Source organism: Mobula hypostoma, chromosome 18, assembly GCF_963921235.1.
Source record: "Mobula hypostoma chromosome 18, sMobHyp1.1, whole genome shotgun sequence".
Classification (NCBI taxonomy): Eukaryota; Metazoa; Chordata; class Chondrichthyes; order Myliobatiformes; family Myliobatidae; genus Mobula; species Mobula hypostoma.
This window is the reverse complement of record NC_086114.1, coordinates 9,839,235-9,861,703: the sequence shown is the minus strand read 5'-3', so window position 1 is coordinate 9,861,703 and position 22,469 is coordinate 9,839,235. Positions and strand designations below refer to the sequence as shown.

Here is a 22,469-nt window from a genome sequence, read left to right as displayed (position 1 = left end):
TGTTACAGGGAGAAGGCAGGAGAATGGGGCTTAGAGGGATAATAAATCAGACAGTTTTGAATGGTGAAGAAATGGCCTAATTCTGCTGCTAGGTTTTACGGTCATATGTTGAAGGTCAAACGCTTGATAATGTGAAATCAATCTTTGCTGGGGGATTTCTAACATTTCTATTAATCTACAAATAAAGGGCAGCAAAAATTATAACCTGTATAATATGGAACCCAAATTGATATCTAAACTTAAGTTCCGAGCAAACCCCACCACTACTCCCCTTTATCGCTGCTAGAATGTCCCAAGATTGTGATCCGCTCTTCAGCTTTGCCCTAACCAGATGAGCAATTACTTGCCTTTTCGTAGTCAGCGAGCTGCAAATGCGTCTCATTCAAAACCCCACAGAATGTTGGCAACACTTACATGAGGCTTGAATCAGACTTTTTTTTTAGGGTTCACCCTTGTCTTTCAATCAAAAGGTGGAATTCATTGCCACAGATGGCTGAGGAGGCCCAGTCAATGGGTTAATAGGTTTAGTAGAGGTTAATGGGTTCTTGATTAGTCTGGGCATCAAAGCTGATGGGGAGAATGGGTTTGAGAGGGAAAATAAATCAGCCATGATTGAATGGCAGAGCAAACTTGATGGGCCAAATTCTGCTCCCATATCTTATGATTGAGGTGCCATGATGAGGCTAAACTCAGGTTGGAGGAGCAACACCTCATATACTGTCTAGGTAGTCTCCAGCCCCTTGGTATGAACATAAAATTCTCCAACTTCCGGTAATTCCCTCCCCCTCCCTATGTCACTCTGCCCCCTCCCCCAGCTGCCTATCACCTCCCTCATGGTTCCACCTCCTTCTACTACCCATTGTGTTTTCCCCTATTCCTTCTTCACCTTTCCTGCCTGTAACCTCTCTGCCTCCCCTCCCACCCCTTTATCTTTCCCCTTACTGGTTTTTCACCTGGAACCTACCAGCCTTCTCCTTCCCACCCTCCCCCCACCTTCTTTATAGGGCCTCTGACCCTTCCCTCTTCAGTCCTGACGAAGGGTTCCGGCCCAAAATGTTGACTGATCGTTTCCACAGATGCTGCCCGACCTGCTGAGTTCCTCCAGCGTGTTGTGAGTGTTGCTTTGACCCCAGCATCTGCAGAGTATTTTGTGTTGAGGTGGCTGCTCTGTCTGGGATCTCCATACCCCACACTTCTGCTTGCCAGGATTTCACCGACACCTGAAGAAATACCGAGACAGAATTGTGGACGCTGAGTGGCAGAACAGTGTCACAGGACTGAATGATCTATTTCTGTAAGGAATTAGGCAAAAAGGAGAACGCACACGAGACGTTTGCTGTCTCAGCCAACATAATCAAACCCCTTTCCTTCTCAGATCATTCCCTCTTTTTCCACAGCCACACACACAATGCTGGAGGAACTCAGTAGACAAGACAGCATCGATGGAGAAGAGTAAAGAGTCAATGTTTCAGCTAAGACCCTTCATTAGGATTGGAAAGGAAAAGGAAGAGGCCAGAATTAGGTGGTGAGGGAGGAGAGGGAGCAGAAGCTGGCAGGTGATAGGTGAGGTGAGGGGAAGGGAGATGAAGAAAGAAGCTGGGAAATGATAGACAGAAGAGGGAAAGGGCTGAAGAAGAGAGGATCTGATAGAGGAGGAGAGTGGAGCATGGAAGAAAGGGGAGGAGGAGTAACAGAGTTGATGGACAGGTGAGGAGAAGGGGTAAGAGGGGTGTTAGAATAGGGAATGGAAAAAGAGATAAGGGGAGGGAGGAGAAATGACCAAAATCAGAGAAATCTACGTTCATGTTCGTAGGACTCTTGAACAGATTCTCTTTTATGATAATGAACTGATCTGCTTATCTACCTCATCACGACCTTTGCACCTCACGGTCTGCCTGCACACTTTCTCTTCAAGTGCAACACAAGGATGGACTGGTCTGAGTGGATGGCATCCAAGCAAAACCTTTCACCATTATCTCAATTCGAGTGATACGTATAAACCTGTTACACACCTAAGCCAAGATAACATTCTTTTATGTTACCCTGCAGGTCAATAAACCACAGATGAACTTATCACTACTCTCCACTCGTCAATGTCTTTATTGAACAGCTCTGTAGAGGAGCCAAAATGACCTAAAGTTTTTAAAAAAACGTACTTTATATCTACTGGGTATGTGAAATAACACACAATGAACATCAGAAATTGACCTTTATTCTTGTACTAATCAATTGCTTTACAGTTGATACAAAGTAATCTTTTAGCACAGAATAAAAACATCAGTACCTGGTCACCTTGTACCATCTCTGTCACACACTGACTGTGCCCTGCAATAATGTAGATTGGCAGTGAATGCTTAGGAATCTAGTCACCGAATTACTGAGTTTAGGGTTGATTAGTGAGCCAATTCTAACAGTGGGACCAAATGCCTTGTTTGTCAAAGGGGGACTTCCTCACTGCTAGGAGTTATTACAGAAAATATTAAATTAATTGTTCTACCTCTGCACAGTGTGAATCAAATGAACTTGCCAAAATTATATTTGCAGACTTAATCTTTTTGTAGTTTTTAATCATTAAAATGCAGTACTTTGCTTTTTGACACAGTGTGTGAGAAAACGCCCCTTTTCATTACAGTATGCAGCCTACGTTTTGTGGAATGTCTGAAAGGTTGTCACACGTGAGAGTTATTGAAAAGTGAGGAACAGTCGTGTTTTTTAATAATTCATTTGCATTGAAGTTGGTAGATACAGCAGTGAACTAGCTAAAACCATGAGACAGACAGGAGGATCGAGAACAATCCTGTGTTAGGCACACATGGATTCACAAGTGCAACGTGAAACAGAGGATACAAATATTGACAATTTGGCACAATATATGACAAGAAACATCATAAGCAATGCAGATCAATGACTGCTCTCCAGACAGTGGCCACACTACAATTATTTACTGTGCCTTATAACTACATTTACTTTGACAAATCATCCAAGGGAAATATCTTCTTAAAGTTAAATAAATCTATTTGACTGCTACACACACTGATTTTTTTCTTTTCTTAAAAAAAATGCTCAACATAACCTGCAAAATTGCACCAACATGAGTTTCTTCAATATTTACAGCTTTTAGAAAGTGTCATATCAGCATGCTAGGCCTATCTAATAGCTCATTACTCCCCTTGCTACACAATATCAGGCCCAACAATTAAGGTATTAGTTTATACAATATGATCAGATACATTAATGCTGTTTACATATCAAGATCCATGCAGAAAAATATATTTGACAGACAATTAAAAAAACAAACAAATGCAGTGGTCTGCCCTTCAAGGGAGTGCACAAACATTTCATAACTCACTCCAAATAGTACCAGTCACAATACCTTTTCCCAGCTACAAGTTCACACTCTACCAATCTTTATAAAACTTAACCTGCCAGTAGAATATCAGGGCTCTGTTGTATAGCCCAGTCACAAACTCATTCAAAAGAGACGTCTTATCCAAAATGTGGAGAGTAAGAGAACAAAAAAGATTTAAAAAAAAAATTCAAGTAAATATTTAAAACAGGAATTATTATTTGTAAACGTGTCTTTCTAAGTTTAAGTTACAACATCACTTTTCCAACTTTTATTTGTTGGTGGGGGGGGGGAATGGGGCCAAAAAGGCAGAATAAAATATATACTTTTTAAAATCAGTCCTGTAAAAATCCAATTTGAAGGGTTTTTCTTTATATTGCCGTACAGTAGATGCCAGGACTTTTTAAACAGCATTCTCCCACACTCTCAAGTTGACAACTTCTGCTCTCCAGACGTCCATCCAGCATGCTGTCTATTCTGTGTAACCCGCAATATTCAGACAGATTTAATTCAAACATAATGGAGCAATCATTTGCTTAAACAATTCCACACCAGCATATGAGCTGCCCGACCGAGGTCCTAGAGGGTCCCAGCTGGAATCCAGAGGACTTTGTTTTGTTCTTGATCAACAACTGTCATGATTTGAGTGCAAATGTAAGGCAGGCTACCTCCTTGGACAATACCTGCAAAAGACAGAGAGGAGAAATTAATAGGTACAGAAAAAAGTTTAGCCACCACACTGGATTTCTAAACCAAAGGTACAAACAAAGTAGGCAAATAAGAAGAAATCTTTTCCTTGTTGCCAGGGTGTTATAATCCTGCCTCTGGACCACCAGCCCCTCAGTAAATATTTAAGTCAAATTAAATTTATCAAAGTATGTACATGTCACCATATACAACCTTGAGATTTTTTCTTGTAGGCATCTACAGGAAAATAAAGAAATACAATAGAACTTATGAGGAACTATACATAAACGAAGATGGGTCATGCTCTTTTCTCACTGCTGTCATCGGGTAGAAGGTACAAGAGCCTCAGGATTTGCACCACCAGGTTCAGGAACAGTTACTACCCTCAACAATCTTGAACAAGGGGGATAACTACACTCACTTGCCCATCCATTGAGATGTTCCCACAACGAATGATCTCACTTTAAGGACTCTTTAACACATCATCGCATGTTCTCATTATTTATTTGTATTTTCATTTGCACAGCTTGTTGTCTTCTGCACTCTGGGTGATCTTTCATTGATCCTGTTATAGTTACTATTCTATAGATTTACTGAGTATGCCACAGAAAAATGAATCTCAGGGTTGTATGTAGTGACATATATGTACTCTGATAATAAAATTTACTTTGAACAAATTACCAATGTGCAAAATTTTAACCTTGTGATGAGGCATTCTTCCCTACTTAATATAAATGAAGTGGGTTACAATATAAAATTAACACAATATACAAAGAAATGGTGATAAATGCAATCTGTGTTGAAGCCAAATTAGCTATCTTTTCTTAACTTCCAATTTCTTTCTCTTGTTGCTGTATCTGCAATGACAGGATGCAGGTATTGAAACCACAGAAGCAACAGAACTCTCCAACATGGCTATTTCTTGCAAATGAATCAGCATCTTCTGCATCAAAAATTAAGACAGCTGAGCCTGATGTTCTCATCACCTGAATTTGCTCACACACATTTCAAGAGGAAGTGAGCTGCTGCTCATTAGGTCCTCATCACTGGTTGTGAATCTGGGTTATTCAGATCAAGGACAAAACCCAATCTACCCCAGTATAAATACAGGTGAGCAACACACACACAATGCTGGAGCAACTTCCGGTAACTGGCCTCTCGTCTCCTTCACCATTCCTGTTTCCCTCTCTCACATTATCTCCTTACCTGCCCATCACCTCCCTCTGGTGCACCTCCCCTTCCCTTTGGTCTCTGTCCTCTCCTATCAAATTCCTCCTTCTCCAGCCCTTTATATCTTTCATCAATCAAGCTCCCAGTCTTTACTTCATCCCTCCCCTTCCTTTCCAGTCCTGAAGCAGAGTTTCAGCCTGAAACGTCGACTGTTTACTCCTTTCCATAGATGCTGCCTGGCCTGCTGAGTTCCTCCAGCATCTTGTGTGTGCTGCTTTGGATATCCAGCATCTGCAGATTTCCTCATGTTTATAAATACAGGTAAGCCTCACGTTACGGCTATTCGGGAAACCTTACAGAATTCACAAATTATTACCCAAACATTTGAGATGTGAAATAAAATACATTCTTACACAATTTATACAGAAAACAAAGTAATCAATCGAAAATTTATTGCTTCTCTACTCGAATGTCTTTGCACACGTGCAGATGTTATGGGAAATTACGATGTAGACTGTATTCTACAACCACAAACCCCCAGAGAGCAGCACAGTCCACCTGAGGAAATCTGACTGTGTGATGCAATGTGAACAAATCATGAGAATAATATCTTCGATGTGCCATTTGGAGCAACATCCTCCAAATTTATTTACAAAAATTAGTCATACCTTAAAACTAGTGTTTACCCTGTGAATAGTGATAACACTATGCATCAGTTTTCCCCTCAGAAGAAGCAAAAGGCAAAGGAGAAAAAAATATCCAAATGTAAAGAATATGTATTTAATATACACCAAATTTGGAAGCTTTCTGTGTGTCATGTTTAGTTAAACAACAAAAGAATTTTTTTTATTACAGCAGGGCCTTTACAATACAAAATAATAAGTTCTTGCATTATTGACAGCTTACAGAATCTTCAGACATTTCTCTCCCAGGCAAAAAAGTAAATACATTAAGACACACAATAGTTATGTACAAAACAAATAGTTACATCATACTTAAAGCACCTGATACACTAAAACTAATTAAAAGGTCAAATCCAAAGTACAGACATGAAAACATATACATTCAGTTGCCATTTTATTAAGTAAACCCTGTGCATATGTTCGTGGTCTTCTGCTCCTAAGCTCATCCACTTCCAGGTTTAAAGTGTTGTGCTTTCAGAGAAGCTCTTTTGCACACCACTATTGTAACGCATGATTATTTGAGTTACTGTCACCTTCCTGTCAGCTTGAACCAGTCTGGTCGTTCTTATCTGACCTCTCTCATTAACAAGGCACTTTCACCCACAGAACTGCCACTCACCGGATGTTTTTTTGTTTTTCACACCATTCTCTGTAAATTCTAGAGACTTGTGTGTGAAAATCCTAGGAGATCAACAGTTTCTGAGATACTCAAATAACCTTCTGTGGCACCAACAACCACTTCACAGTCAAAGTCACTTAGATCACATTTCTTCCCCATTCTGATGTTTGGTCTGAAGAACAACTCTATCTCCTGAAAGTCCTGATGAAGGGTCTCGGCCTGTAATGTCGACTGTTTATTTATTTCCATAGAGGTTGCCTGACCTGCTGAGCTCCCCCAGCATTTTGTGTGTGTTGCTTTGGATTTCCAGTATATTCAGACTTTTTCATGCTTATGAACTGAATCTCTTGACCACATCTGCATGTTTTATGGACTGAGTTATTGCTTCACATAGTTGGCTGGCTAGATATTTGTACTGATGAGCAGATATGCAGGTGTATCTAATAAAGTGGCCACTGAGTTAGAAGTAATTGGTATCCAATATGTGGGGATATTGAATTTTACCTCATCCCCTCTGAAACACACACATTTAAATTAATCCTGTAAACTTTGACACCTCCTTCTTTCATCATTCAAATAAGTATGAGCCTTTATCAAATAACCTACTTACTTGGCTCTTGGACTATTTTCCAAAAGAAAAGAGCCTGATAATTGCAATCAATTGGAAACTCAAAGCTAATACGAATTTTAGTTTCAAGTTTTTCTATAGCTGTTGACTAGTTGCCAATTCACAGCAGAACTGCATCGGGCAGTGCCATCTAGTGTGACTGCATGGTTAGTGCAGAGCAAAAAGAGCCAATGAGTCAAGGCTGCCCCTGTGGCTGCAGTTTAGAACAATAACACTTCATCTTGTGGAACATCACTCATACATAGATTGGAGATTGCCGATAAGCATGTGTTACACTAATCCTTTATTAAAAAAATATATTACCTTAATATTAAACAGCTTAGATTTGATTACTTTTATCATTATAGTACGTTATACTATAATGTACCACATGTGGGCACGTGGCCAAGTGGTTAAGGCATTCGACTAGCGATCTAAGGGTCGTGAGTTCGAGCCCCAGTCAAGGCAGCGTGTTGTGTCCTTGAGCAAGGCACTTAATCACACAGTGCTCTGCGACGACACTGGTGCCAAGCTGTATCGGCCCTTGCCCTTCCCTTGAACACTGGTGGTGTGGAGAGGTGAGATTTGCAGCATGGGCAACTGCCGGTCTTCCATACAACCTTGCCCAGGCCTGCGCCCTGGAGAGTGAAGACTTTCCAGGCTCAGATCCATGGTCTCGCAAGACTAACGGATGCCTTTATTATTAGTATGTTACAAACCTTAAAATCTATTTGGGACAGGAAATTTCCAGAGTTTTGTAACACACCATAATCATAAAAAACCAATGCATTAAACTTGAGCAATTTACTATTAAGGTTATATAATTTTATGACGGACTAGCTTATAGGATGAATAGGAGGGGTCCTTGACAATCTGTTTGACCTCCTACCACCAGGCACAGTTTCTTCTCCCAGCCCGAGACTTCTGAACACCCTACTCTCATCCACTACACACTATTATGACAATGTACTATTGTATATTTAACCATAAGCCATATAAGCATTTTATGTCAAATTATACAGTTACATTTTTATTATCTTCTAATATTATTGTGTTACTATTATTTAATTTGCTGTATGTGATACATGTACTGTTTTGCACCTCAGTTCCTGAGGAACATAGCTTGATTCAGCCGTATACGTGTGTACAGTTCAATGTAAAAAATAAATTTGACTTTGAACTTAATCAGAGCTTATCATTGTCATGCATAAAATAACAAATCAACAATTATATTTAAAGAAACATCTCCCCTTGTCCCACCATGCCAGAATTGGAATGCTGCTTGTAAAATCAAAGGGAGAATACCTGTGAAAAACTTGCTGTACTCCTGTTCGATCTTCTGAGCAGCTTCAAACTGCTCCCTGGAATGTTTTTTTTGTGCACCTCTGTCTCGCAGAAAGACTGGGTCCTTTTGCTCTCTGCAGATGAAAGACCACCCAATGAATTTGATTAAACAATGCAAAATAATGATGGAAAAGGACTAAAATGTGAATCCACCTGTAAAACAGGCCCTTCAGTAGATCTACACTAATCACATTTGCCCATGAGTGTATCCTTCTATGCTTTGCCCTTTTAAGAGCTTTCTAAATGCCCCATAATGATTTTGTCTGATTCTACTTTCCCCTTTACCAGTGAAACCAGATATCAACTAGCCTCTGAGTGAAGAAAACATACCCCTCAACTCTCCCTTAAAACTCTTTCATCTCAAAAGAAAACTTAACTCTCAGCTCCCCTTTAGAATTACTTTCTCTCACTCACTGGAAATAAAGATTTTCACTATGTACCATATCGATTCCTCTCAGAATTGTGTAGAAGTCTATCAGGTTATCACTTAGCTTGGGAAAACAAACCCATCCAGTCCAATCTCTCCCTGTAAGTTTGCCAATCCAGACAACACTGTGGTGAATCTCTTCTGCACTCTCTCCAGTGCAACTTTATCCTTCTAACAGTGACAATGGGAAATGCACACCATACCCCAAGTGTGGCTTGACCAGTGATTTGTGAAGTAGCAGTATAACACTGCAACTCGTATTCTGTGCTCTAACCTATAAAGGGAGGCATGCTGCATGCATTCTTTACCACCCTATCAAATTTCTCATCACTTTCAGGGAACTAAGGACTGGACCCTTAAGTCTTTCTGTACCATTTACTGTATGTAAATCTGACCTCACAAAATGCATCTACAAGTACTTGTCAAGATTAGCCTTAGCCATCAATAACCACCTTCTCTGGACACAACTCCGATTTTCATATCATTTGCAGACTTACTAATCATTCCTCAGAAAATCATTTAAAGGAGTTGTGTAGGAATTGTGAATCCTGAAGAAGGGTTTCGGCCCAAAACGTCAGTTAGTTGTCCACTTCCATGGTAGCTGCCTGACCTGCTGAGTTCCTCCAGAATTTTGTGTGTGTTGTGTAGGAACTAGTTCAAGTTCCTTGCCAGAGGGAACTAAGGTTCCACCACATTCTTGATTGTAACATTGACTAATAACTATTTTATTTGCTATATTTACCTCATGGCTTGGCTATTTTGTGAAATGCTGATTTATTTCCTTCAGATGACCAAAAGATTCTTTTAGCCTTTGGAGCCCTTAAAATTTTTTGTGTTTTTCTAATTTTTATCCTCCCCTTCTCCAATGTCCTGCCAGCTCTACCTTACCCAAGAACCCACATCACTGTATTTTCCAGATTGAAAACTTGATAGGAACTGAGTAAACATAATATAGCTCTGATCTCCTTTATCTCTGGAGAAACTGCTAGATCACACAATAAAATAGGGAACCCAAACTGGTGAACAAAAAAATATGCTATCGGAACATCAAGACAGCAGTATACACTGCTGTCATTATAATAAGTAAAGCTGCAGAATAACACTGAAACTGCGAATTGCTGATCTCCCCTCTCGCTGTGGAAGGAGTGATACCCGCCCCCTCTCTCTCTCTATAGCTTCTGTAGCTTCTCTACTTCCTGAAAATTACCTGTTCCCTCAACCTATCTTCATATTGTCTGCACACCTTTCAACACAGCCATCAATTCCACCATCCACATCATTGACATATAATATAAAACGAATCGGTCCCAACACAGATCCTTGTGGAACCAGAATCCGACCAGAAAGGGCTCCCTTTATTCCCACTCTTTGCCTCCTGCCAATCAGCCACTGCTTTATCAATGTTAGAATCCTTCCTGTAATACCATCACAGCTTGTTAAGCAGCCTCATGTGTGGCACCTTGTCAAAGTTGGACTGTCGGGTGAACAATGGGTTTTGATGGACTTTAGTTCATGGTCTCTTTGGGGGCTTTGCTATTCCTTGCATGGTGGGTGATGGCGGGGGGTGGGGCTGATGCTTTTTTTTGCTGAGGTTGGTGGGCAGGGGGGAGGGTTGATGCTTTCGCTACTGCTTGTGAGTGGGAGGAGGAAGTGGGGCTTTAGGGTTCTAACATGTTTCTGTCATTCATTCTTTGGGGTTTTTCTTCTGTTTTGTGGACGTCCGCCAAAAGTAAGAATTTCAGCTTGTATATTGTATACATTCTCTGATATTAAATGGAACCATTGAACCATTTTATAACATTGTAGCACCCTGTAATATTCTTTAAAGCACATTGTTATCAACTTAATTTTGCTACTAGTAATTCAATTTTCTGTCTTTAAATCACTGTCAATCCTTTGTATTATGACATTAAAGCACTGACAATACACTGTGTTATTAGATTGCCCCCTTTAACACATTGTGTATTAACCCTCAATAAAACACAAAAACGCTTGCAGCTGACCTAATATGTACTTCTATGTACAGAGAACGTTATCCCAGTCTTAAAAATGGGATATGCAGAACTTTTTTGAAGCTCCTGCTAATTTACTTTCTTTTTAAATAGACTTTTGCCAAGTGCAAAAATTTACCAACGTATCCTTATTTGCTTTAAAACTATGTAGAATTTTTGCAAAATCACAAAACAAAGTTTTAATAATCGATAATTAACCACTCACTTGATTTGCTTTAGGTTTTTGTACCGTATGAATATGACAATTGGGTAGATGTGAATTCGGTGAAGACGCTCTATGGCATGTGGTGCAATATCTAGCAAGCAGTGGCAGTCCTACAAACAAGGTCAAAAGTTGGTTATCAAAACACAGATATGTACAGTAATGAAACAAAAAGAACGATCAGAATGTCATATCCGCATTGGTTTAATCAGAATACGACTATCCACCACCTGCTCCCATGGCTTCACGTAACCCTGATCGGTGGGAGGGTAAACAAGTGCTACACTTTGCCCTAGGGTGACCTGCAGGCTGGTGGAGAGAAGGAGTGCCTTACACCTCCTTTGGTAGAGACAGATCTCCACTTCACCACCCAACTGTGCATCATTTTATATCACATCCAAACACTAATCTGATTTCCTATTAAATACTATCAGGTACTGTGCTTCAATCATCATCTGACAAAGCTGCCGTGTGCTTATAACCCTGTAACAAATAATAGACTCTCGCAATAATACAACTCATGTCTTTTTATTACCAATTTATGAGATGTTGGAAACAATTTTCTGCTACTTGCCCTCTGAAAACCAATTCTAATTTTGAAAACATTCACTTTCTGGACACTAGCTTTAAAGAAAAATGAAACCAAACAGCTATCTAAGAACCACATACATAAATTAATTCCCTTGTAAAATTATCTTTGCACACAAAGTATAACGTTGATTATGGAAGTGAGGACAATGGAAGATTGTCTGCAACCTGCTGACTTTGTCAGTGGTCCGAGGGGGAAAAAAAAATCATTCAGCCGCCCGGAGCAAATACATAACTGGATTTGTTTGGTTGTATTTTACTGTGCAGCGTAGATGGAGCGTAAACAATCAGTAATCTTCTCCCTCCCTCAACTTACTGGAATTACTTTTAGAAATAATTACATCAAGGGGATGCTCATAAATATTAAATCAGTAGACCTAAATTGATCTTCCGAAGATGCCTTACAGAAAGTGGCCTGCATAAATAATACCTCTGTTAGTCTCTTTGACATATCTTGATGCATTGGTATTAAAAACGTGGTAGGAATTAGTGAATTTATAATTGAAAAAGATCACTTTTCTTCTCTGCCAAACTGTGAATCTAGTTGACTGGAAATGATCTAAAATACCATAGTCCATATATTTGAAGTAATGTAATATCCGTACTTGGCAGAATTTATGATCCAGAAACACAGATAATCAAACTATATAAATATTGAGAGGACAGAACCACCTTCTGAGTTATTTCTTTTATGGAGGCAACAGTTGTGACATCAAAATGTCCACTCCTCCTCTTATAATCAATGAAGAGATAGTCTGCTACTCCTCGTTCAATGGCCTGCTGTGAAGCTTTCATAACCTCTGGAAAAAAATGAGGGGAGAAGAAATTAATACATGGAACAGCTTGCTCTTCAGATAGAAAAATAATATGATTAGTTTTATTTGTCATATGTATATTGAAACATACAGTGAAGTGTGTCATTTGCATCAAATCAAATCAGTGAGAATTGTGCTGGGCAGCCCACAAGTGTCAGAACACTTCTGGTGCCAACATAGAATGCTCAAAACCTACTATCTATAACCATAAACACGAGGAATTCTGCAGATGCTGGGAATTCAAGCAACACATATCAAAGTTGCTGGTGAATGCAGCAGGCCAGGCAGCATCTCTAGGAAGAGGTACAGTCGACGTTTTGGGCCGAGACCCTTCGTCAGGACTAACTGAAGGAAGAGTTAGTAAGAGATTTGAAAGTGGGAGGGGGAGGGGGAGATCCAAAATGATAGGAGAAGACAGGTGGGGGAGGGATGGAGCCAAGAGCTGGACAGATGATTGGCAAAAGGGGATACGAAAGGATCATGGGACAGGAAGCCCAAGGAGAAAGACAAGGGGAGGGAGGGGGAACCCAGAGGATGGGCAAGGGGTATAGTCAGAGGGACAGAGGGAGAAAAAGGAGAGCGAGAAAAAGAAAACGAATGTGTGTATATAAATAAATAAATAATGGATGGAGTACGAGGGAGAGGTGGGGCATTAGCAGAAGTTTGAGAAGTCAATGTTCATGCCATCGGGTTGGAGACTACCCAGATGGAATATAAGGTGTTGTTCCTCCAATCTGAGTGTGGCTTCATCTTTACAGTAGAGGAGGCCGTGGATAGACATATCAGAATGGGAATGGGATGTGGAATTAAAATGTGTGGCCACTGGGAGATCCTGCTTTCTCTGGCAGACAGAGCGTAGGTGTTCAGTGAAACAGTCTCCCAGTCTGCGTCCTATCATTTTGGATCTCCCCCTCCTTCTCCCACTTTCAAATCTCTTACTAGCTCTTCTTGCAGTTAGTCCTGACAAAGGGTCTCGGCCCGAAATGTCGACTGTACCTCTTACTAGAGATACTGCCTGGCCTGCTGTGTTCACCAGCAACTTTGATGTGTGTAACTATAACCGTACATCTTTTTACTTGGAGGAAACCTACGAAGACATGGGGAGAACGTACAAACTCCTTACAAATAGCAGCAGGAATCAAACAACGATCTTACAGCCGGCACTGTAAAGTGATGTGATGTGCTAACCGCCATGCTACTGTGCTGACAAAATTACATTATCAGTATTTTGTAATGTAATATTAAAATGTAACGTGGACTTCAGCTAACAATGAGGCTTCACTGGTATCTTCTGCAAATGGACAGCAAGTTCTGAAAAGTGGCTTTGACTGGAAGTGATACAGAAAGCGCTGGAGGAACTCAGTGTGTCAGACAGCATCAAGAGGGTAATGGATGATTGACATTTCAACTCAAGACCCTTCACCTGGACTCCATTTCCTTCCATTTGATGCTGTTTGACCTACTGAGTTCCTCTTTTTATGTTGTTCCACATTCAGCATTTGCAGTCTCTTGTGTTTCCAAATTAAATGAAAATTTTAAGTTGTTCCTCCAAAACAATACTGCAAGTCAAACATGTATTGGTAGAAGGACAAAAATATCTGTTTTTTTAAAAGCTGAAATAAAACTAAGGGCATAAAAAAACAATGCGTGGAAGTGAACTAACCTCGAGTTATACAAAATTATGAGGGGTATAGATAGGGTAAAAGCAAGCAGGCTTTTTCCACTAGAGTTAGGTGAGACTAAAACCAGAGGTCATTGGTTAAGGGTGAAAGGTGAGAAGTTTAAGGAGAATGAGGGGAAACTTCATCACTCAGGGTCGTGAAAGTGTGGAATGAGCTACCAACAAAAGTGGTACATGTGAGCTCGATTTCAGCGTTTAAGAGAAGTTTGAGTAGGTACATGGAAGGCTATGGTCCTGGTGGAGATTGTTAGGTGTAGGCGGTTTAAATGGTTTTGGCATGGACCTGTTAGGCCAAAGGGCCTGTTTCTGTACTGTACTTCTCTATGACTCTAACCTTCTGGGAGCATCATAGGTCTCTATTATGTTACTAACTATGGGGCCCTACCATCTTGGAAAAACCTTTTGAAAATTATTTATTCGTGTACGATGGACAACTTTAATGGTATCCATCTCTGGCAGATGTAGAAATGTTAAAGGTTAGTCATGTGGTACAGACAAACATTCCCAGTCAGAGAGGCAGTTACCATCTCCAGGACCTGAGAGAACATAAGCTGATGGAAGAAATCAGGACCTTATCCAGGAGAAACATGCATAAGATGCTGAAGGAACTCAGCAAGTCAAGCACCCATCTATGGAGAGGAATAAACAGTCAAGGTTTTGTACCAAGACACTTCATCAGAACTGGAAAGGAAGGGGGTGGAAATCAGAATAACGTGGGAGAAGGGTAAGAGGTACAAGCTAGCAGATGATAGGTGGGGGAGAAAGTGGGTAGGTACGTGGGTGGCTGGGGGAGGGAGGATGAAGAGCTGGGGAGGGGATAGATAGAAGAGATAGTCATAGTCATGGTCACACTTTATTGATCCCGGGGGAAATTGGTTTTCGTTACAGTTGCACCATAAATAATAAATAGTAATAGAACCATAAATAGTTAAATAGTAATATGTAAGTTATGCCAGTAAATTATGAAATAAGTCCAGGACCAGCCTATTGGCTCAGGGTGTCTGACCCTCCAAGGGAGGAGTTGTAAAGTTTGATGGCCACAGGCAGGAATGACTTCCTATGACGCTCTGTGTCGCATCTCAGTGGAATGAGTCTCTGGCTGAATGTACTCCTGTGCCCACCCAGTACATTATGTAGTGGATAGGAGACATTGACCAAGATGGCATGCAACTTAGACAGCATCCTCTTTTCAGACAGCACCGTGAGAGAGTCCAGTTCCATCCCCACAACATCACTGGCCTTACGAATGAGTTTGTTGATTCTGTTGTTGTCTATTACCCTCAGCCTGCTGCCCCAGCACACAACAGCAAACATGATAGCACTGGCCACCACAGACTCGTAGAACATCCTCAGCATCGTCCGGCAGATGTTAAAGGACCTCAGTCTCCTCAGGAAATAGAGATGGCTCTGACCCCTCTTGTAGACAGCCTCAGTGTTCTTTGACCAGTCCAGTTTATTGTCAATTCGTATCCCCAGGTATCTGTAATCCTCCACCATGTCCACACTGACCCCCTGGATGGAAACAGGGGTCACCGGTACCTTAGCTCTCCTCAGGTCTACCACCAGCTCCTTAGTCTTTTTCACATTAAGCTGCAGATAATTCTGCTCACACCATGTGACAAAGTTTCCTACCGTAGCCCTGTACTCAGCCTCATCCCCCTTGCTGATGCATCCAACTATGGCAGAGTCATCTGAAAACTTCTGAAGATGATAAGACTCTGTGCAGTAGTTGAAGTCCGAGGTGTAAATGGTGAACAGAAAGGGAGACAAGACAGTCCCCTGTGGAGCCCAGTGCTGCTCATCACTCTGTCGAACACAAAGTGTTGCAAGCACACGTAAAGGTCAGAAGGAGGAGTGGTCAGTGGACCATGAAATAAAGGGGAGGAGGAGGGGAACCAGAGAGAGGTGATGGCCAGGTGAGGAGAGGAAAAGGAATGAGTGGATAACCAGAATACAGATTGGAAGAAGGCAGAAGGATGAAGAGAGGAGAGAAATTACCCAACAGACCTTATCATGCTCTGTGATTAAATATGATCTTTGACTTCATCACCAACTCCCATCCCATGATTCCCTTAAAAACCTAAAAATCAATGTTGAACACACTGAGAAACTCAAGTCTCTGGTCCTTTCAGATAGTAATTCTCTCAGGATAAGGAATATGCTTCCTTAACACTGTCCTACATTCATTAGCACAGATCATTAATTTGAGAAGATGACTCCTGTTTCTAGATACATCAACTCTGCATCCATTCTCCAACACTCCTTAAAAATTCTCCATATTTCAATGAGATAACCCCTCGTTCTCCTAAACAGAAGTGATTATTGGTCTTGTTCACTTATAACATGCCCTCCATCCCAGATGACCATAAATGATTTTATTTTTATTGATAACAACTCTCATAATAACATTTGAAGTTTCTAATCTAATTAAATAACCATTCTTACTGTTAATATATGCTTATTCTGGCTTCTTCCCCCTTCCATTCCAGTTCTGACAAAGGGGCTTGGCCCAAAACATCAACTTTTTATTCTTTTCCACACATGCTCAATACAGGAGCCCCTCCGGGCTACGTACTGAGTCCCCTTCTTTACTCCCTGTTTATCCATGACTGTATCGCCACCCACAGTGTCAATCTGCTAATTAAATTTGCCGACGACACTACATTGATTGGCCTTATCTCAAACAATAACGAGGTGGCCTACAGGGAAGAAGTCATCTCTCTGATACAGTGGTGTCAAGAAAACAACCTCTCCCTCAATGTCACAAAAACAAAGGAGCCGGTTGTGGATTACAAGAGGAATGGAGATGGGCTAACCCCTATTGACATCAATGGACCTGGGGTTGAGAGGGTTAACAGCTTCAAGTTCCTTGGCATCCACATCACTGAGGATCTCACACGGTCTGTACATACCAGCTGTGTGGTGAAAAAGGCACAACAGTGCCTCTTTCACCTCAGACGGTTGAGGAAGTTTGATTTTGGCCCCCAAATCCTATGAACTTTCTACAGGGGCACAATTGCGAGCATCCTGACTGGCTGCATTACTGCCTGGTATGGGAACTGTACCTCCCTTAATTGCAGGAATCTGCAGAGAGTGGTGCAGACAGCCCAGTGCATCTGGAGTTGTGAACTTCCCATGATTCAGGACATTTACAAGGACAGGTGTGTAAATAGGGCCTGTAGGATCATTGGGGACCCAAGTCATCCCAACCACAATCCATTCCAGCTGCTACCTTCTGGGAAGCAGTACCGCAGCATAAAAGCCAGGACCAACAGGCTCCGGATAGCTTCTTCCATCAGGCCATCAGACTAATGAACTCACGCTGATTTGAGTGTACTCTATATTACATTGACTGTTCTATTTATTATAAACTACTATGATTGCACATATAGATGGAAATGTAACAAAGATTTTTACGCCTCATGTATGTGATGGATGTAAGAAATAACGTCAATTCAATTCAATGCTGCCTGACTGCTGAGTACATCAACATTTTATGAGTGTTATACTGCTATATAATTAGTGTTACATCTAAAATGCTACTCTCATTCAAATGTTGGTGATTTTGTGTGTATTTGCTGCTTTTAAGTATGGGACTATAGATTTATCTGAAGATTGCCTGCACTATCTTAATGAAGTAATTAGATTCCAGACTAATCATAATGGACAGTGATAGAAACAAGACATAAACATTTAAAAAAAAACAGCAAATTGAAATTATTTCTGGGCTACCATGTGGACAAAAGCTCTTAACATGCAAGCACTGCAAGCAAATAGGAAAATAAGTGGTCTGCTGGTGTTTATTACAAAGGCACGGACGTACAAGAAAAAGGAAGTCATTTTGCATTTATACAGGACTATAATAAAATCACATCCAGAGTACCTTTGTATACTTTGGGCTTTTTTACTTAAGGAAAGATATACTTACCTTACGGAGAATACAAAGACACAGCAGTCTGATACTAGGAATAAGGAAACCTGACCTTTGTGGAATAATTGCACTGAGTAGACCTATACTCTCGTAAATTTATTAGAAACATGGTTGATCTACATTAAAGCAAATTTCCTAGGTGGATTGACTAGCAGGATAATCCAGAGCTAGAAATCGCAGTTTCAAAGTAAGGAATGGATCAGTTAGAAATTTCTTCATTTAAAGGCCAAGCTCCATTCAGTAAAGGGTTTTAAATTCTCTGTAGATGGTCAGCTTTGAATACATGCAGGGAGAATATTGATCAAAGTATATGAATATAGAATAGAAAGATCACTTTGAGGGAGAGGATCAGTGTGATCACTCTGAATGGTAAACAATGCTTGAAAAGAAGAATTGTTTTGTCCTATTTCTATATCATAGGCTTGAAGGACACAAAATACATCGACAGTCTTCATGAGAAGCATGTTGAATTTCATACAAAAGAGAGGATGTTTCCTATAGTGGGGGAGTCTAGGACCAGAGGGCAGAGTCCCAGAATAGAAGTACTGTCTGTCCCATTAGAATGGACATGAGAAGGAATTTTTTTAGCCAGAGAATAGTAAATCAGTAGAACTAATAACCACAGATGGCTGTGGAAGCCAAGTCATCAGGTGTCTTTAAAGCAGAGGTTGATATGTTCTTGATTAGTAAGGGTGTCAAAGGTTATGGGGAGAAGGCAGGAGAATGAAGTTGAGGGGGAAAATAAATCAGCCATGATGGGCCACATAGCTTAATTCTGCTCCTATGTCTTATAGTCTTAAAATTTAAAAAAATGAAAACAGCGATAGATTGCAAGGAGTGTATCGAAGGGTGCAACCTAATCTCACAGTTGACAATAGCAAATCTTAACTACCTCCTAACTTCCAGCTGCCTAGTCATTTTCAATGTAACTCATCTGTGACCACACTTCTGCCTAACTGGCCTGACTTTGTTAATTTGTCTCAGAAAAGAATTGTAAAATACAGGCTAAATGATACTATGGGTATAAACAATCACGTTCAGATCATTTAGCAATATTATATATAGTATGATTGATGATTAAATTGATGACAAAAATTGTTCAGTATTTTTAGCTACTCTACTAATCTCCCTTTAACTCTTATCACTCTTCCCACTAAATAAAACAGGCAGCCTTCTGATTATGGAGGGTGGTTTTGGGGCGGGGGTGTCAGTGGAGCTGCATCCCGAGAAATCAGCCCATTTTAGATTTTCCTGTAATGTCAGGTTGTCATCTGTAACATCCTGCCTGTGAGACAGGGAAAACAGAACGTGTTTATTTCTTTCCCCACATAAATTCTGTTAGAGCTAATTTTATTCCACATCTCAAATTTTTGATAGTGATTTGTGAATTATGTAAAGGCTAATTTCTATTAACCAAACAGTTGTAATATAGGACAGCATGGTACTGTAGCAGTTAGCGTAATGTTATTACAGTACCAGCAACCCAGGTTCAATTCTGTCGCTGTCTGCAAGGAGTTTGTATGTTCTCCACATGATCTCAGGGGTTTCCTCCCACATTCAGAAGTGATACAGATTAGTAGGTTAATTGGTTGGTTAATGTGTGTAATTGAGCAGTACGGGGCCATAAGGTCTTGTTATTCAGAACTATTTTGCTGACTGCGTTTTCAAGCATTCAGGTTTGGTGATGTCAGAAATGGCCATGAGTGAAAATGAAGTGATTTCCCCACCTCAACAAGTAAGGAACTATGAAGAATTTGAAGGTATTGTCAACCATCTTGAATGGTACAATGAAAATGAAGATTTCGAAGATGCAATCATTGAAAGCATTGTATGAAGGCAGTCCATTATCTACACTAGGTATCTGCACTGATCTTGTTCATTTACAGTCAATCAAAAGAACGTGGTGTAACACTGGATGAATTCCTCCATCAATAACTATTAGGAACCAATACAGTTGCATAGTACTATTGATAGTGTTCTAATTTGTTCTGTATTTCACTTAAATACATAACTTGTTACTCAGTTGGTAGTTTGTCTTTTTTATACCTGTTTAACTATTTCCGTGAAACTTCATTTATCTGAGGAGATTTGGTACATCACCAAAATGTACTGGCCGTGATGTGTCTCAATTAACCAGAATCCACTGTACTAAGAATCAAATTTCAATATACCTCCAAAATAAGTACAACTATAAATCTTAATATTACAAACAATTCATTTAAACCTACCTAATGGACATCTGCAGAATTTTCCAGGAGATTCTTTGACAAGCATATCCTTCACAGCATCCAGTAATGGTCCCAGGATAAGCACAGGTCTTGGGACAGTGCATTCGATTTTCTGCACTCTCTGATATGCAAAACTTCCAGAATCTAGCAAAGAAAAATGAAAAATGACATCCACATTACATCTAAACACAAAGGCTGACGGACAAATCCTAAATGGATATTTCAATCCAAGTTTCCTCTTACTCTTCTAAACTCCAGCAGGTACTAACACAGATTGTCCAAATTTGCATCATAAAATAATCTGCTCATTCCAGATAGCAGTCTACCAACCCTGTCTGAATTGCTTCCAATACATTAATATATTGATGTAAACATGGAGACCAACACTGTGCACAATACTCCCTCTGTGGTCCTAATCAATACCTTGTTTAACTGAAACATAACTTCCATACTTTGCCGTTTAATAATATTGTTAGCTTTTATTATGTGTACGGCTTGCATACTAACCTTCTGTAAATCTTGCTCCACGATACTCAGATTCCTATGCACTCTACAGTTCTGTAATCTCTCATAGTTTAGATAATAAGCATCGTATTTTTCTCTGCCAAATGGCAAATTTGACATTTTTCCACATTAAATTCCAATTGCCAGATCTTTGCCTCTTCACTTATAAATAGAAATTCAATGTAGATACTTGTTCACTCCCTATCCTCAACAAGCTCCTTTGTCACCTCCGCAAAAAACTCAATTAAGTTTTTAGGACATCTCCTACCCTGCATAAAGCCATGCTGACTATCCCTAAGCAAGCCGGCTATGTCTTTCCAAATGTGCGTAAATCCTATCCCTTACTATCCTCTCCAATAGCTTCCTTACCACTAACATGAGCCTCAGACTTATAATTACCTGAATTATCCATATTTCCTTTCTTGAACAAAGGCTCAAACATGTGCTACCCTCCAGTCCTCCAGGAACTTGTCTGTTGGTAGTGGGTACAGAAAGATCTTTGCCAAAGCCCCAGGAACCTTCTCACTTGCTTCTTTTCAGTATTCTGGGATATAGGCCATCAGGCCCTGGGGATTCGTCCATTTATGAAGACCCAGCAATATCTTCTCCTTAATCTCAAAATGTCCCAGCATATTAGCATGCCTCACTCTGCCTTGCGCTTTTAGTGGCTCAGCTACTTGCTCTGACTCCAAGCACAAATTCTCCTCCCTTATCCTTGAGTGTACCTATCTTTACTTGCTTTATCTTAATATAAATAAATATCCTATCTAAATCTCTCTAAATCCTTCTGTTCTCTTCACAACTTCCTATCCTACCTCTTTTTGTGTCACTACTCCAACAAAAGCATTTGTTGACTCCTTTGAAACCACTGTCCTAAAATTAACGTGGATAGTAAATTTAACCAGGTTTTATCACACTCCACATTATCCAGACAACCAAACAACTTGGAAGCTGGACTTCTCAAGACCAGCTACATCTTTTCATTCTATCTATTTCATGTTCCTTGGCTTTATTAATGAAGTAAGATTTCTTACTGTAGTTGAACAAAATACCTTCTAACAAAGGTATAGAATCAGTGCTTATGGCATCAAGGGCCAACATCTCCTTTCCATCTTTTGAATTATTCCGTTTATGTTTTTGCTTTCTCCGAAAGAATGATCTTCTCGCTGCTGCTGATAGAGTCTTAACAGACCCATTTTCATCTTTGACCTCGGACATACTATGTCTTCTACAGAACTCCTGGTCCATCCTGGAAGAAAATATAAAATTTGTAGTTTGTCCTATTTAAAGAAATGACCTTTACACTTGATCATAATGCACATATCTAATCAGACAATCATGTGTTTTAACAACTCAATATAGAAAAGTGTGCAGGTGAAGAGTTTCAATTGTTCGTCAGACTAAACATCAGAATGGGGAAGAAGCGTGATCTAAGTGGCTTTGATCATGGAATGATTGTGGCTGCCAGACAAGGTGGTTTGATTATCTCAGAAACTGATGATCTCCTGGGTTTTTCACGTAGAACAATTTATAGACAACAGTGCGAAAAACAAAAAAAAATCATCCAGTGAGCAGTAGTTCTGTGGGCAAAATGTTAATGAGGGAGGACAGAGGAGAATGGCCAG

General features: G+C 40.2%; 1 protein-coding gene across 7 annotated transcripts in view; it reads right to left on the bottom strand.

The window, feature by feature from the left end:
• Positions 1–2,203: 2,203 nt before the first annotated feature.
• dlg5a (discs, large homolog 5a (Drosophila)) overlaps positions 2,204–22,469 on the bottom strand; it is a 235,166-nt gene continuing 214,900 nt past the window's right edge. For 4 of the 7 annotated variants that reach the window (XM_063070424.1, XM_063070426.1, XM_063070428.1 and 1 more), the window contains 6 exons: positions 21,897–22,093; positions 20,341–20,484; positions 12,358–12,485; positions 11,101–11,210; positions 8,418–8,530; positions 2,204–4,029 (listed from right to left, as the gene is read on the bottom strand). In XM_063070424.1, coding sequence (XP_062926494.1) covers positions 3,926–4,029; positions 8,418–8,530; positions 11,101–11,210; positions 12,358–12,485; positions 20,341–20,484; positions 21,897–22,093 — 796 coding nt within the window. In that variant the 3' untranslated portion in view covers positions 2,204–3,925. Of the gene's footprint in view, positions 4,030–8,417; positions 8,531–11,100; positions 11,211–12,357; positions 12,486–20,340; positions 20,485–21,878; positions 22,094–22,469 lie in introns of all 7 variants that reach the window. The other 3 variants (XM_063070421.1, XM_063070425.1, XM_063070423.1) reach the window with 1 other exon arrangement.